The 17,966-nt window shown below is 37.9% G+C and overlaps 1 protein-coding gene across 10 annotated transcripts in view; it reads left to right on the top strand.

The window, feature by feature from the left end:
• The first annotated feature begins 620 nt into the window (after positions 1-620).
• The window catches only part of SETDB2 (SET domain bifurcated histone lysine methyltransferase 2), a 71,529-nt gene continuing 54,183 nt past the window's right edge, over positions 621-17,966 (top strand). For 4 of the 10 annotated variants that reach the window (XM_036011370.1, XM_036011368.1, XM_036011367.1 and 1 more), the window contains exons 1-2: positions 621-1,329; positions 11,570-11,921. In XM_036011370.1, coding sequence (XP_035867263.1) covers positions 11,888-11,921 — 34 coding nt within the window. In that variant the 5' untranslated portion in view covers positions 621-1,329; positions 11,570-11,887. The remainder of the gene's footprint in view (positions 1,330-11,569; positions 11,922-17,966) is intronic. The other 6 variants (XM_036011369.1, XM_036011366.1, XM_028526801.2 and 3 more) reach the window with 5 other exon arrangements.

The following is a 17,966-nucleotide window of genomic DNA, read 5'->3' as shown; positions in this document are numbered from 1 at the left end:
GCTCCCACGCCAACAGCTGAAAATGAAGATGTCTCTTTCGAACCAGAGCACAATGGTATGGCATTCCCTCTCTCCCCCTTTCATTAATTACCAGCCTTCTTCCTTTCCGAACCAGTCCTTCAGCCAACCTCTTGTCTCAGTAAAAGTTACGGTCAGTATCTTAACGAGGCAAAGATTATTTGAATGGCTCCCTGGAATTCAAGAAATTGTTTCTAAGGCATTATACCCCACCTCCTAGCCTTCACAATAATGAACAAACCAAAGCCACCAACACCATTCACCGCTATCTCCACGCAGGTGTGAGAATCAGGGCAAGAAGACCTTTCCCTTTCAGGGAAGTGAAACCCAGGGGTCGTTTCATGCAGCCTACCTATCCCCCGCCCCTCACAGGTCCCTCAGGACCCCTCCACACCTAGAGCGGAGTAGCTTTAAACGTAAAGAAGCTCAGTCTCAGCCACACACAAAATGGCAGCCAAACACCTACCGGTAGGAACAGCTGCGCTACTAACTGCGTGCCGGCCTCTCGACTGAGGGTATTCCCATTGGCTCAGAGAGAGAGCGCGAGACAGCTCGAGAGCGCTGTCAGCAAATCGGACAGCGGCGCGCTTCGGCACCGCCTAGTTGCCGCTGGTACGCACGTAGGTCTGAGGCGTGGACCCCTTGGGTGTACAACCAACGGGCACCCGGCCAGGCGGGTCCGGCTCCTCTCAGTTTGGGAGTCCTGGGTGTTAACAGATTGGGCGGTCTTTCCTCCGGCAGAGGTTAAATCTAGTAAATGGTGAAGTACTTGTTGGCCAGAAGGTATTACGGACCACAGGGTCCTTTGGGAAGTATCCTGACTTGCTGGTCAACCCAGCCTCAACAACAGAGTGGGTGAAGTGCACCCTTCAGCTTTGGCTGGCAACAAGGAAAACTCAGTGAAGCTGGTGTAACTGAGGCACGGCCGTGGGTGGCCCCCAGACGGGTCCTTCGACCCAGGACCTGGGTACGTGGGGGAGCCCTTGCAACCTCCTTTCTTTCATCCTTACGCAGACCCCGGATGGAGAAGGGACTGCGGGAGCACGGCGTTCTCAACCCTCATTTCTGTCTCTCTCTTGCGGTGTGTATATTAAAGTGAGGTGATTCCTAAGCCACTGGGAACGAGAGGCTGTAAAAGGGGCTGCAGGAAATGGACTGCAGTGTAACATCCAGAAGCAGAGCTTGAAGGTTTAACCACTGACCCATTTCACAGGTAAGGCTACACAAGCCCTAAGTAAGTAAAATCATTTATCCAAGATTACGGAGTTGAGTTCAGATTCTAGGGGCATCTGAATCATTCATCACAACCCCGTAAGTAGTTCTCCAGTGGGTAATAAAATAAGGAACAGTGTGTAATTAACTGTGCTCTTCGGCATGTGGAAACCCGCAGTGAGTTCTGTATGTATTAATAAGTCTAAGAAAAGACTCAATTGACGATAGAGTGGAATAAAAAAAACATGGGCTCTGAAACCATAGTGCCTGGTTCCTTATGTTTTGTTTCTGGCATTTTCAGTAGAAAAACGGCATGCTAATGTGTCTAATTGTTACGCAGAATAAGAACAAGGGAAGTAAGTATATTTAGAAGGGTACCTGATACATGCTTTATATTCAAATTATGCTCCTTACTGTTAAAAGTAAAACATAAGGAAACAGAAAATGATAAGTTTCATAAGACCCTATTTTTTAAAAATGAAAAAGAACTGCAAATTCGCCCTGGCTGGCGTAGCTCAGTGGATTGAGCGCGGGCTGCGAACCAAAGTGCCCCAGGTTTGATTCCCAGTCAGGGTGCATGCCTGGGTTGCAGGCCATGAACCCCCAGCAACCACACATTGATGTTTCTCTCTCTCTTTCTCCCTCCCTTCCCTCTCTAAAAATAAATAAAATCTTTAAAAAAATAAAAAAATAACTGCAAATTGAAGTGAAACTGACTACTTTTCTGCTAAAAAAAAAAGAAAGAAAAATATGAAAAAATTTACATCAAGTTACACTCCAAAATAGTGACACTGGTTGTCTCTGGATAATGATATTGAGTGATTTTTAAATTTTCTTCTTTATGCTTTAGTATATTTTTGCGTATTTTTTCCAGTAAAAGTTTTACTTTTGTAAGTTAAGTTACTTTTAAATTTTTAGGAGTTATGAACAACACTGATGAGCTTTTTTAAAAAAGAAGGTATTACTGAGTGTGCTGATACTCTGTAGGTGGACGTATAAATAGGTGGAACCTTTTTGAAAGCAGTTTGGCAATATGCTCCAGAAAGCTTTAAAATAAGCGATCCCTTTTTGAAAATTATATGTTTTTTAAATTAAGTACACTTTTACATTTCCTCTTACAAAATTAAACTTTACAGGTATATAAAGAGAACAATATACAAAGAGAACAATCCACAATCCCTGAATTCGCTCTCCCTCCCCCAATCCTACAACAAAAACTGGTGCAGGGTCTCAAGTCCTTTTTTGTATTTATATATTCTCAATAGGTTCATATATGCATTTATAATTTTTTAAAAGGGAAATAGTATAGTATATAAATCTTACTCTTCACTTGACAGTGTTTTGCAGTGTATGCATGTTATAGCTCATTATGTTACAGTTTTTTTCAGGTTGGATAGTGTTCTTGTGTATGACTAGATTGTTAATGTGAAATACTTGTTTTTGTCTCTTATTGGTTTTCATATTGAATTCTATGATGTTTGACTGTATAGCATATATTATTTGCCATTCTTTTGATGGACATTAGGTTGTTTCCAGTTTTTCACCTTGCAGGGCAACCCTTGCATGTGTTTTCTTGTGCACATGTGCTATTTCTCATATCTTGAGAAATATAAAACTGGAATTACTTGGTTTTAAGTTATGGACATTTTTAATTTTAATGTCTTACCAAATTTGCCTTGGAAATATATCTATTAACTTATACATCTCACAAGTAATTTGTTACCATTCATTTTCCCTATAATCTAGACCAGTGATTTTCAACTGGTGTGCTGCAAGAACTTTTAAAACATGCAATTCCCGACTGTTTAGTCAGGGGCACTCACTAAAATAGATCGTCATGTTAAAAAAAAAATGACAACAGCCAATACCTCAATAGCTGTCTGGTGTGAATGAATCAAAATTATATTTATTGGCAGGTTGGCAAAATATATAATACATTTTTTGGTGTACTGCATAATTTTAGTAATTAGTTTATGTGTGTCATGGGATGAAAAAGGTAGGAAATTGCTGATCTAGACCAACACAAGATACTATCTTACCTTTTGCTCATCTGATGGATGAAAATGATACTCATTTTTTAAAGATTTCGTTCTCTGATTACTAAGATTGCAAAATCTATTTGTTTATTAACCTATAATTTATGTAGATTTCTATTATTTTTTTTATAAAATACCCATTTTCTATTTAGTTATCTTAATGATTGAAGGAGTTCTTTATGTGTCCTAGATACTGTATATCATGTATAATTTTTAAGAATTTCTTCGGTGACTGCTGGCTATGTCCCTTTTTTGTTGACAGTGTTAAAATATGTTACGTTTTCTCCCAATTCTTTCCTTGGCTTTTAATTTTATTTTGTTAGTTTTTGCTTATTTATTCCACAGGTTTTTTCCTTATTTATAATCTTTAGGTCTCTTTATTATACTGCCTTTCTCTAAGACCTCCAGTACAATATTGAATAAGAGTAGTGGTGGCAAATGTCCTTATCCTGTACCTGACTTTAATGAAAATGCTTTGCTGCTAGGTGTTAGTAGATAGCCTTTGTCAGGTTAAAGAATTCTTTTTTTTTTTTAAGATTTTATTTATTTATTTTTAGGGAGGGAAGGGGGTTGAGAGAGAGAGAGAGAGAGATATCCATGTGCGGTTGCTGGGGGTTATGGCCTGCAACCCAGGAATGTACCCTAGCTGGGAATCAAACCTGGGACACTTTGGTTCCCAGCCCGTCCTCAATCCACTGAGCTACGCCAGCCAGGGCTTAGAATTCTTTTTTTTTTTTTTTTTAGTATTAGTTTGCTGGGAGTTTGCCCTCTTTCCTCCTCCCTCCAATAGTTGTTGACCTCGCTGAATTATTTTGTTTTCTTGCATCAGAGATGATAGTTTCCCTCCATTTATCTGTTAATATAAAAATTTAATTGAGAAACTTTCCAATGTTAAGCTTTTGGGGTATTTCTGGGATAAATCTTAATAATATACTTGTCTACTGATGTGTACTTTTATTTTCTGTTTTTGCTTTTATACCCATAAGTGCTTTTGGCCTTGAGGGTTTTGTTTTTGTTTTCATGTCAAGTTCTACTAATCTGTAAAAAAAGTTCAATAGCTTCCCATATTTTTCCTGCTCTAGAACTTTTGGATACTATAAATAGTACCTGTTCCCTGAAAATTTTGTAGAATTCATCTATAAAACTTTATGGACATGGTATGCTGGGAGTAAGAGGTGGGGATGTGTAGCTTGCAGCTTATTTTTTTTTAAAGATTTTACTTATTTTTAGAGAGAGGGGAAAGAGGTTAGAGAGAGAAAGAGAAATATTAATGTGCAAGATACATCAATTGGTTGCCTCTCCCATGCCCCCAACTGGGGAACCTGGCCCATAACCCAAGCATGTGCCCTGACTGGGAATCAAACAGGTGACCTTTTGGTTTGGTTCTCAGGCCAATGCTCAATCCACTGAGCCACAACACCCAAGGCTCATTTCTTTTTTATACTTACTCCTCTAACTGGGATTTTTTTCTCTTGAGCCTACTTTGTGTTAAGTCCATAATTTCCGTTAAATGGTCATGGTGAATTGTTTTGTTGGTGTAAAATATTTCTTTGTCTCTTTCATTGGTTTGCATATTAACTTCTATTTTGTTTGATGTGAATCTTTCTTGTATTTGCTGTTATATCTTTTTTACACATCCTTTCATTCAACCTGTCAGCAATATTTTGTATGATTTAAGTGGATCTCTTTATTTAAACCTATCATAGCTAGGCTTTACTTGGAATAAAACCTGAGAGTCTTTTTTTTTTTAAGATTTTATTTATTTACTTTTAGAGGGAAGGGATGGGAAGGAGAAAGAGAAGGAGAGAGAGAGAGAGAGCAGTGTACCAGAGATCAGCTGCCTCTTGCAGGCCCCCAGCTGGGATCTGGTCTGTAACCCAAGCATGTGCCTTGACCAGGAATGAAACCCATGGCCTTTCGGTTTGCAGGCCAGCACACAATGCACTGAGCCATACCAGTCAGGGCGAGAGTCTGTCTTTTAATAGTAAGATTAAAAAAATGATCTCCAAAAACCACTCCCCCTCAACTGGCTCTTCTTTCTCCTAGCCCTTAATGGGTTTGGGGACCAGTTCCAGGAGGAAGAGTTGAGCTGCTACTGCTTAAGGACCTGGAGGGGACTCCCATTTCCCAGAAACTTGATGGTGAAGTGCTGGTGGTAATTTCAAAAGAGACCATCCACATATTGAAAAAATCACCCAGGGACTTGGATGGAGTGCTGGGAGCCTAATAAAGTGACTTGGAAGCCATGGAGGTATCCAGAAAAGGAAATCAGAGTCATCCCAGAGTTTCAAGTTTCGTTGCTTATATTGAAGGATTTTAAAAAGGATCGTGTTCTGCAGCACATTAATGTGTTATGTTGTGGCCATGACACAATTTTGCATTGCAGTGGTTTACTTCCCATGGTCTTTTGTTTTGTTTTGTTTTGTTTTTTAAGATTTTTATTTATTGACTTCTGGCCAGGATGGAGGCATAGGTCGATATACTTTGCCTCCTTGCACAACCAAAAGAAGGACAACAACAAATTTAAAAATAAAAAATAACCAGAACTGCCAAAAAATTGAACTGTACGGAAGTCCAACAACCAAAAAGTTAAAGAAGATTCATTCAGACAGGTAGGAGGGGCAGAGACACCAAGGTGTGGCTGGCGGACTGCGTAGTCCGATATTTCTGTGCAGATAGCAGGGAAGAACAATTGTGTAGATATACAAACCTCACATTCAGGGTTCTGGCACGGGGAAATAAAGCCTCAAAGCCTCTGGTGGTAAACCTGTGGGGGTTGTGACAGCTGGAGAAATTCCCAGCCTCACAGGAGAGTTCAAGAAACCCACAGGGTACTAGATCTAACACAAATGTATCCATCCAGGAATCATCACTAGAAAGGTCAAATTTGTTTGTGGGTAGTGGGGGAAGTGACTGAAAGCAAATAAAGAGTCCAGTAAGCAGCGTTGTTCCCTCTTGAACCACTCTCCCACATACAGCGACACAACCCAGTGACCTGGTTTGCTCCGCCCTGGCAAATACCTAAGACTCTGCCCCTTACAATGTAACATCTGTGCCAAGATAAAAAAATAATATAGCCCAAATGAAAGAACAGATTGAGCTCTAAAATTGGAACTAAGCGATGAAGAGATAGCCAACCTATCAGATGCAGAGGTCAAAATACTGGTAATCAGGATGCTCACAGAAATGGTTGAGTATGGTTGCAAAATGGAGGAAAAAGTAAAGGTTATGCAAAGTGAAAGGCAGAGAACTGTACAGGGAACCAACAGTGAAGGGAAGGAAACTGAGACTCAAATCATCAGTTTGGACCAGAGGGAAGAAACAAACATTCAACCACAACAGAATGAAGAAACAAGAATTTAAAAACATGAGGAGAGGCTTAGGAATCCCTGGGACAACTTTAAACATTCCAATATCTGAATCATAGGGGTGCCAGAGGAGAAGAGGAACAGCAAGAAATTGAAAACTTACTTGAAAAAATAGTAAAGGAGAACTTCCCAAATCTGGCAGAGAAAATAGACTTCCGGGAAGTCCAGGAAGCTCAGAGAGTCCCAGAGAAGTTGGACCCAGGAAGCACACATTAACACACATCATAATTATATTACCCAAGATTAAAGATAAGGAGAGAATCTTAAAAGCAAGAGAAAAGGAGACAGTTACCTACAAAGGAGTTCCCATAAGACTGTCAGCTGATTTCTCAAAAGAAATCTTGCAGGCAAGAAGGCGCTGGAAAGAAGTATTTGAAGTCATGAAAGGCAAGGACCTGTATCCAAGATTATTCTATCCAGCAAAGCTATCATTTAGAATGGAAGGGCAGATAAGGTCAAATTAAAGGAGTTCATCATCACCAAGGCCTTGTATGAAATGGTAAAGGGACTTATCTAAGAAAAATATGATAAAAAATATGAAGAGTACAATGACAACAAACTCACAACTATCAACAACTGAACCTAAAAAAACAACAAAACAAAACAAAAACAAACTAAGCAAACAACTAGAACAGGAGCAGAATCACAGAAATGGAGATCACATGGAGGGTTATCAGTGGGGAGGGAGAGGGTGGAGAATTGGGGAAAAGGTACAGGGACTAAACTGTAGCTACAAAATAGGCAAGGGGAGGTTAAGAAAAGTATAGGAAACAGAGAAGCCAAAGAACTTACATGTACAACCCATGGATATAAAGTAAAGGCGGATAATGTGGGTGGATGCAGGGCGGAGGGGAATAAAGAGGGAGAAATAAGTATTGATATACTTCTGATGAAGAACTTCCCTTGCTTTTACTTTACTTTTTCTGATCTTTTGACAAGCCCCTTCCATCACCTCTCCAAAAAAGAATATAATTTCTTGTGGTTCTGTCTTCTAGCATTTTTGTGTCATTTGTTATTAGCATCCATTGTTAATCGGTGTTTATCTAGCATTAATATGTTTTACTCAGTTACCCACTATGCTCTTGTACCCCAGTACTTCCTTCCAGATTAGTTTTTATTCATGCTGTACTTCTTTATTTCTTTCAGAGATTCTCAGTGGCTCTTTGAATGTGTGTAAAAAGCCTCTAGTTTTTAATCTTTTTTAAAAAATATATTTTATTGATTATGCTATTACAGTTGTCCCATTCCTCCTCCTTCATTAACCCCCACCCTGCACACCCTCTCCCACACACCTTCCCCCCCTTAAGTTCATGTCCATGTGTCATAAGTTCTTTAGCTTCTACATTTCCCATACTATTCTTGCCCTCCCCCTGTCTATTTTCTACCTGCCATCTATGCTACTTATTCTCTCTACCTCCCCCCCCTCCTCCTCCCACTTCCCTGTTGCTAACCCTCCATGTGATCTCCATTTCTGTGGTTCTGTTCTTGTTCTAGTTGTTTGCTTAGTTTTTGGTTTCATTTTAGGTGTGGTCATTAATAATTGTGAGTTTGCTGTCATTTTACCATACATGTTTTTCATCTTCTTTTTTTAGATAAGTCCCTTTAACATTTCATAAAATAAGGGCTTGGTGATGATGAACTCTTTGAACGTGACCTTATGTGAGAAGCACTTTATCTGCCCTTCCATTCTAAATGAAAGCTTTGCTGATACAGTAATCTTGGATGTAGGTCCTTGTCTTTCATGACTTGGAATACTTCTTTCCAGCCCCTTCTTGCCTGCAAGGTCTCTTTTTGAGAAATCAGCTGACAGTCTGATGGGAACTCCTTCATAGGTTACTGTCTCCTTATCTCTTGCTGCTTCTAGAATTCTCTCCTTCATTTTTACCTTGGCTAATGTAATTATGATGTGCCTTGGTGTGTTCCTCCTTGGGTCCAACATCTTTGGGACTCTCTGAGCTTCCTGGACTTCCTGGAAGTCTATTTCCTTTGCCAGATTGGGGAAGTTCTCCTTCATTATTTGTTCAAATGAGCTTTCAATGTCTTATTCTTCCACTTCCCCTTCTGGTACCCCTATAATTTGGATGTTGGAACGTTTAAAGATGTCCTGGAGGTTCCTAAGCCTCTCCTCATTTTTTTGAATTCTTATTTCTTCATTCTTTTCTGATTGTATGTTTTTTACTTCCTTCTGGTCCACTCCATTGATGTGAGACCCAGCTTTCTTTCCATCACTATTGGTTCCTTGTGCATTTTTCTTCACTTATCGTAGCCTTCAGTTTTTCATCTAATTTGCGAACAAAAATCAACCAATTCTGTGAGCATCCTGATCACCAGTGCTTTGAACTGTGCATCTGATAGGTTGGCTATCTCTCGGTTGCTTAAAAGTATTGGTTCTGAGGCTTTCATTTGTTCTTCTGTTTGAACCACCTTTTTTTTTTTCCCTTCTTTTTTTGGTCTGGTTGCACCTGTTACCTATGAGGGGTGGAACCTTAGTTGTTCATCAGGGCGGGGCACCCCAGTCGCTGGGTTGTGATGCTGCATGTGGGGGCAGGGTCCAAGAGGGAACAATGGCACTTCCTCTGCTCTCCATGGGACCTCAGTCCCTTCTGCTGCTTCCCCTGAGCAAACTGGGCCCCTCTGGTGCCAATTCCCAAGTGGGTGGGCTTGTGCACCCCGTGGGTCTTTCCAATGACCTCTCCTGTGAGGCTGGGAGTCTCTCCCTGTGCCTCAACACCCCACAGGTGTTTTCAATCAGTGCCCCAAGGCTCTATTTCCCAGCGCTGGGACCCTGGGACCACCTGGTCAGCCAGCCACCTTGTGCGCAGTGCCTTGCTTCACAATCGCCACCTTGCTGGGTCTGCCAGTTGCCACCCCTCAGCCAGGGTCTGCCAGCTGCTGCTTGAGTGCCCAGGATGCCTTAGGCTCCAGGTCCCCTTGCTCTTTATGGTGTGACCCCTCTCTGCTCAGCTGCCTGACTCCGCCCCTCCTACGGATCTGGATGAACATGTTTATTTTAACTCCTTGGTTGTCCGGCTTCTATCCAGTTCAGTTTTCTGTCAGTTCTGGTTGTTCTGTTTCTAAATTATTGTTGTCTCTATCTTGGGTGTGCAAGGAGGCACAGTGTGTCTACCTATCCCTCCATCTTGGCTGGAAGTCCTTTAGTTTTTAATCTTAAGTATTGAAAGATAGCTTGGCTAAAACAGTATTCTGGGGTCCGGAATACTGTGCAGACTTATTTTCCTTTAACATCTGGCATTTCTGATGAGAAATCTGATTACCAGTCTGTTACACATCCCTTTCAGATAATCTAGGTTTTTCTGGAAGCTTGTAAGATTTTGTCTTTTTTCTTGATATTCTGAAGTTTATCCACAGGTTGTTTAGTGGTATGTATTAAGAATTTTATCCTGCTTGGTATTCAGTGGACTCTAGTGGGCTTATGTTTTTACCAGTTCTGAGAAATTCTTGGTCTTTATTCTATTTATTATTCCTCCTCTTATTGTTTCTTTGCTCTGTGTTTTGAGTGAATTATACTCAACTCAGTCCTTGAGCTTACCAAATGGCCCTTCATCTGAGTTTGTGCTATTATCTAGTCATCTGTTTAGTTTATTCAACAACTTTTTATTTTTAATACTCACCTGAGAACATGTTTATTAATTTTAGAGAAAGGCAAAGGGGCATAAGGGGAGATAACATGGATATGAGAGACAAACATCAATCGGTTGTCTCTTGCACTCACCCCAATTGAGACCAGACCTCCAACTCAGGGATGTGCCCTGCTTGGGAACTAAACCATGACCTTTGGGTTTGTAGGACTACACTCCAACCTACTGAGCTGCACTGGCCAGGGTAACAACTGTTTTTATATTCAATATATGTATCTAATTGGTTATTTTTCAAAATTGTATGTTATTTAATGGATGAGGTTTTTTTCTTTTGCTCTTTGAGGATATTAAATACAGTAACATTTGTTTTAAAATTATTTTCAGGGTGCTCTATTAATTTTTCTCTTGAATTTAAATCCACCCATTTGTGGGTCTGTTAAATCTTTTTCACAGTATAGCTTTCCTCAGAGGATTGATGACTCTTCAGTGTGCACTCATCTCCTCTGAGAGGTTTTGCTCTTCAATTTACTGTATTATGATGGTGGTTGACATTATCTGTATAGCATCTCTTTTGTTTCTTTCCCCAGAGACGTCTCACAGAGTTGGTCCATAAAGAATTCCTTTTTTGTTTTCAGCATGACTACATATTTTTAAATTTAAAAAAATAATAGTAGTGTATCTGTGGGAGTGGGAGAAGAATTTATCATCTGTTGACTCATGTCTTGAGACTGAAAACTGTTGATCTCTTTTTGACCTATTCCACTTCTGGGTATATATATATCTTAAGGGAATAAACGTATGCATAAAACATAGTACAGCATTATTATTGAAAAAATAAAAATGATATAAATGTTCAGTATAGAGGTTTATTTATGGTACTAATTAATAATTTACTAAATTTTAATTATTAAAATTCTTTAGCATATTTTAATACATGTATTATTGACCAAAGTACACTGTACACTTAAAAGCCATATTATAGAAAAATATTAATGACCAGGGGAAAGTGCATTATTTGAGTCCTTTGTATGTGCCAGGGACCATTCTAAGTGGTTAAGTCTTATTCCACTGCAACTCTATACCCATTTTAAAGGTTCTTTAAAGTATTTATAAAGTGAGGATAGTTTCTGTTAATTAAAAATATATTAAATATGGGCAATTCTTAATTTCTCTGTAGCTTTCTAGTTTGGGCATTTTATACATTTTTCTAATTAATATGTACTTTTTTCATAAGAGATCATGGTGTTTTTAAAAGATAGAACTATTGTTATATAACAGTCTCTTATGTATTTCATTCTTTATACTTATGCACCATTCTTTATTGTTTTCTTTACAGAATGTTTTATGCATTTATGGACCAAAAGATGGAGTTGGTTTTTTTTATGTAAAGATATTGTCAGTGACCTGATACAACTATATTTAATTGATGAAGATTCATGGACTTGTCACTGTTGGCCTATTTATAAAGTTTCTTCAATCACAATTTCTATTTGAACATTCAAATGTCAAAGTATACTGGGTGTAGAATGGTATAATGATTTATTTTTCTCTGAGGACTGGAAATTTCATAGAGACCACAGTTGGTTCCAATTATATTCTCCAGTCAAAGTGATTCAGCCATTTGATAAAGTTAATTTTGAAGAGTTTTGTGTTTATGAACAGCACCCAAAAGATGGGAGAAAGAAATGGTAAGTTCAAAATCCATTGTTATACTTTATATTTAAAAGTATGTAGACTACTTCATGAAGCTGAAAAGTGGGGTTTTCGGGGTGTTTCATTGCAAGTGCCTTTCTGAATTAGAAGGAATTAAAGATATATTTTGATGTGGCCAACAGTTTCGGCTGTTTATAATTAATTGTGTAAGTATCTGTAATGCAAAGTCAGTACTTTAAGGTACTTTTAAAAATATTTATTCTTTAGAAACCATTTATATTTACAGAAAAACTGAGAGTTTCCATATTCCCTGCTCCGTTTTCCTTATGATTAAGCTGGTACATTTGTTCCAATTAATGAACCTGAATTGACCATTATTATGAACTAAATTCTATGGTTTATTCCTGTTTCTTTAGTTGTTACCTGATGTCTTTTTCTGTCCCAGGATCCCATTCAGGATACCACATTACATTAACTTGTCATGTCTCCTTAGGGACCTCGTAGATGTGACAATTTCTTAGACTTTCTTTGTTTTTGATTTTGTAGGAATTTGTATCCAGATACTTTTTTAGTATCTGACCCTCTAATACCCTCTATTGGAATTATTGACTTATTTTTTTCCTCATGATAAGACTGGGACTTATAAGGTTATGGGAGGTAAAGTTCCATTTTACCACATTGTATCAAGGTTGTGTTTATCAACATGATTTCTCACTTGTTGCTGCTGAGCTTGATCACCTGGCTTAAAAGTGGTATCTGATTTGTCCATTGTAAACTATTCTATTTTGTAAACAGAGAAGGAAGGGAGGGAGAAAGAGAGGAAGAGAAACATTGATGTGATATGCAAGATATACATCAATCAGTTGTCTCTTACATGCCCCCAACTGGGGACCTGGCCCACAAGCCAGGCATGTGTCCTGACTGGGAATTGAACCAGCAGCCTTTCAATTCGCAGGCTAGTACTCAATCCACTGAGCCCACAACCAGCCAAGGCTCTGGTTTATCTCCCTTTCCCTACTGTACTCTTTGACAGTAAATCACTATGTGCAGCACACACTTAAGCTGTGGAGATTTATGCTCCCCTTCTTTCAGAACAGAATATCTACATCAATTATTTGGAATTATTCTGCAAGAGGGATTTGTCTCCTTTCCTCCACCTTTGTATGTTTTCAATCATTTATTTATATCAGTATGGAGTAGTAGGTAATTATTTTATACTTTGGGTTATAATCTAGTACTGTTTTATTTTGTCACTCAGATTGTCCCAGGATTGGCCATCGGGAGCTCTTTCAGTTGGCTCTCTGTCCCCTTAACATGGGCCTATTAATGTAGGTGGGTTTTGTCTCATTTTGGTTTTCAGTACTTCTTTATTTTCTGGTATTATAAGATGCTCCAGGCTCATGTATATTTCCTATGCCAGTCCTAGAATCAGCCATTTCTTGAATGAGCCCTGGTTCCTTTTATTGGAAAACAGTATTAGAAACCAAGGTCTGAACAATAGGTATGCTCTTTGTTGCTGGGTCATGTTGCTTTAGGCTCTCTCAGCTTACAGAGCAAGGGAATATATATACATGTATACTAATATAAGTGCTCAGCTGATAGAGCATGGAAATATATATACATGTATACTAATACAAATGTGTATACTAAACTATACATAGCTATATTTATTTCTATATGTAATCATATGTGTCTATATTAAGTTAAACATGAGTTTATATTGATGTCTCCAACTCTAATCCATTACCACATGGATCATTTTAGTTTGCTTTCCTTGTTTATCTGTATACTCCCACTCCAACAGTGAGAAATGTGGCTCGAGCCATCTGTTATCCATTTGTTTACTTGCTCAATTCCCATATATAGGCATCCCTTGGAGATATTGCGGGTTGGATTCCAGACCACCATAATAAGTATCAAAGAAAGTTGTGACCTTGTTGCTAGTGTAGGGTCTTGCCTTTAATTTGTAGAAAATGCAATATGTGTAAGTACAATAAATGATAGCACAATAAGATAAGGTATGCCTATATATGTATAGCAGCATCAGAAATGTATATTTAACCCTGGCTGATGTGGCTTAGTGGATTGAGCGCCAGCCTATGAACCAAAGAGTCACAGGTTTGATTCCTAGTCAAGGCACTATGCCTGGGTTGCAGGCCAGGTCCCCCAGTAGGGGGCACATGAGAATCAACCACACATTGATGTGTCTCTCCCTCCTCTTCTCCTTCCCTTCTCCTTTCTCTAAAAATAAATAAAATCTTTTATTTTTAAGAAAGAAATATACATTTATTCCTAGGTGGGAAACTACAGTGCTTGTGCATACTTCCTGTTACCTTTAGTCTTGTAGACTCTACTGATTTCCAAAGTTATTTAGGTCAATGCCTTTTCCACCCTGCCCTTCAGTGAGGCTGTATGTATATTTTTTAATAGTTAGATTCTCTTATTACATTCCTTCCCGGGATCCCTAACCTCTTAAATTATACTTTAAAATTTGCATACAGAAAGGTTTACTCTTTGTGCTTTAAAGTTCTTTGGGTTTTGACAAATGCATAAGGTCATGTATCCAACATTACAGATTGTACAGAATAGTTTTAACGTCCTTTCATGAACTTGTAATATGTGGATTGTTATATAGATCACATAGTACTAATTTCACTGGACCGTTTTTTAGGCCGTTGGTTCTTAAACATTCTTTTGCTCTCAGAACTACTTTATATTCTTAAAAGTATTTAAAACCCCTAATAGCTTTTGTTTATGTGAATAATACATTTTCATATTTTCTGTATTAGAATTTGAAACCAAGAAATTTTAAAATATTATTGACTCATCTTTTAAAAAAATTAATAAACTGCCCTGGATGGTGTGGCTCAGTTGATTGAGTGCAGTCCTGCAAACCAAAGGGTTGTTGGTTTGATTCCCAGTCAGGGCACATACCTGGGTTGCAGACCAGGTCCCCAGTAGGGGACATGCGAGAAGCAACCATATATTGATGTTTCTCTCTCTTTCTCCTTCCCTTTCCCTCTGTCTAAAAATAAATAAATAAAATAAAAAATAATAAATAAACCAAATATTAATGTGAATTATATTTTTGTGAGAAATAACTATTTTCTAAAACAAAAATTAGTGAAAAGAACATTGTTTTACATTTTTATAAATTTCTTTAATAGTTGGCTTAATAAAAGAGAGATTCTGCATTTAATCTGTTGTGATATGTTGCTTTGGCTGAAATGTATTATAAAAATGAAGCTTCACACAGACAAGAAATTGGAAAAAGGAAGAAAGAATGTCTTAATAGTCTTTCAGATAGTGGTGGATATTTTCCTTTACTACAACTTCAGAAATCAACAAGTAGTCATTCCTTCAGGGTTATAGTATACACTCTGAAATCATATCAGTAAGTGTGTTTATACTCTGTTGTATTAAAATTCATTGGTCTGTGTTGCATTTTGATTTTAGTATATGTGCTGCCAAAGCGAGCACCGTCTTGTACTTTGAGTGGGTCTTTTTCACATGTATGATTTTATAGCATCATGTACTGGCCACTTAGAAGATATTGGTTTCAGTGAATAATACAGATTTTTCCAAGTGCTGACATATTTTATCTTACACTTAAAAATCACGTTTCTTAATATTGCTATCAATATCATCATAAAGTGATTAATTATTGGAAGCTGTCAAGCTTAACCTGTCAGGTGCAAGATTCCAAATTCCAGTTTTACATTGGTAGTTTGAACCAGCATTATTAGCAACAAATGCTGTCAGTTTTGTCCTTCAAGTGATAGTGTTACTTTGTTCATTTTTCAAGAAAATGTATGCCAAACACCCAAGTCTGAAAAACCATAATTTTATTATGGGGCCTTTTAAGGAAAAGTAGTTTTCATGAAAAAAAAAAAAAACCCAGATAATTTAGCTTACAGGTCAAAACATTTAAGTGAAATCGGTGGTGAAGAATACAGTGACTTACTGGTACTTGGTGCCTTCCTTAATTCATGCTAAAAGCAACACTCACCAGTGCTTTTGTACCATCAGTATCAATGTAGAGAAAAAAGGCAAATAATGTCTTGGTATTACTGTAAAAATAGTTTGACCTAGCATATTCTCTGAATAGGTTTGGAGACCCCCCCAAAAGGTCATAGACCATACTTTGCTGATTGATCATAGGCTCTAAGATGTCTTAGATGTCCTTGAAGCTCCTCAAGAAGTATATAGAAATAAAGCTTTTTATAGAAATGAATATATTTCTGTGTACCTAGGACATTATCAATGTACTTGGTAAGTACTCCATGTATATTCACTTAATGAATGAGTTTAAACCAGTGTGAGCATTGCCTGTTTACAAAGATGGTCTATCTCAAGTGAGATTGGGAGACATATAGTGTAACTATATAATTTGCCTTCCTTCTTTACTAAGCTGCTGTACTTCTTCATGATTATGCTCTTGTAATAAATAATCATATCTAACTAAGTAAGGGAGCAAGTTTAGACAGACAGTAACTGTTAGATAGTATTCTTCATTTTTGGAGGCAAATAGCAATGGTAGTATACTAATTTGATTGTCAATTGAACACCTGCTTCTGTACACCTGCTTCTTGTAACTGTCACCTAGTGAAATGTACTGAAATATTTGCAGTTTTAGATTATAATCCTCAGCATGCATACAATGCACAAAGAAGTAAAGGAGCAAGAAACTAAAATTGTTTGTTTACATTGTAGTAACCACCTATCTATATAGTCTACAGTTGAAAATGAAAGTCAGTCATATGTTTCTTCTTATGAGTCCCCATTCAAAAAAGTTATTAACTGAATCTCCTAATCTCATTTATCGTATAGGTTTATTACCTCTTTTCTCACTTACTACTACTGTGGTTAAATTTTCCATAGCAAGAAGATGAAGAAGAATGATCAAGAAGGAAGAGATGAGGAACAAGAACCATTGAAATACGAGAAATAAACCTAGCAGTATAGGATAATGATATCAGGAAAAGAAAAACATATTAAAAACCCAGATCAAATAAATATGAATTACTGAATTACATTTGTTTATTCTGCAAGCAAATAGGTTCAGTATTTTCTGATTGACTTTATTTTCTTAAATTATATTGGCAGTGCCCCTGTTATTAATCCATTCCAAAACTAAGTCCTTACCTTTTTCACTTTTTAAATAATTCATTATTAAGTACATCCTGTCAGAATCATTTGGTATCATGTGTTGACATTTCTAACTTTTATTTTTATTTGTTCATTTTTAAATCCTCACTTAAGGAAATGTTTCCTGATTTTTAGAGAGAGTGGATAGGAAGCGGGGAGAGAGAGAAACATTGATGTGAGAGGGAAACATCGATCAGTTGTCTCCTGTGTATGCCTTGTCTGGATATTGAACCCACAACCTATGAATGCCCTGACCGAGAATTGAACCTGAAGCCTTTTGTTCTACAGGAGGATGCTCCAATCAACTGAGCCAGGGCTCTAACAGTTTTAAATGATAGTCACTGAAAAAATTCATTTAAGTACTGATTGCTATCTTTCAGTATCACTGCTTATTTTCTCTAGCCAGAAGTTTAACAGAGGATTGTAATGCTGTAAAAAGCTATTTCTAAATACCTTTCAAAATCCTTCCTTTCTAGGTGTCCACCTCAGATAGAGACAAGTTCCTAGTGTGAAGTAATGATTCATGTCCATGAAAAGAATCATGGGAACAATAATCAATTATGTGTTTTACAAATAGTTTTGCCTAAAAGCAGTGGTTTTTGTTGGTCGTTGTTCAGTGAAAAATTTAATGATTTTAAGGATTCTGAGAAAGCCCTGCTCCACCTAGCTGAATGGTCTCTAAAATTCCACATTTAAAACTTAACTCCTTTTGTCTGAGACTGTATTCCCTTTTAAATTATGAGGGGGTATCACCCAAATGGAATTCATTTATTTAAAAATTGTGTATTTAGCCCTGGCTGGTGTGGCTCAGTGGATTGAGTGCCAGCCTGTGAACCAAAGGGTTGCTGGCTCTATTCCCAGTCGACACACGCCTGGGTTTGGGGCCAGGTCCCTAGTGGGGGTGCGCAAGAGGCAACCACAGGTTGATGTTT

The sequence above is a fragment of the Phyllostomus discolor genome, chromosome 11, assembly GCF_004126475.2.
Source record: "Phyllostomus discolor isolate MPI-MPIP mPhyDis1 chromosome 11, mPhyDis1.pri.v3, whole genome shotgun sequence".
NCBI lineage: Eukaryota > Metazoa > Chordata > Mammalia > Chiroptera > Phyllostomidae > Phyllostomus > Phyllostomus discolor.
Note: the sequence above shows the minus strand (reverse complement) of the source record. Positions and strands in the feature narration are given on the sequence as shown.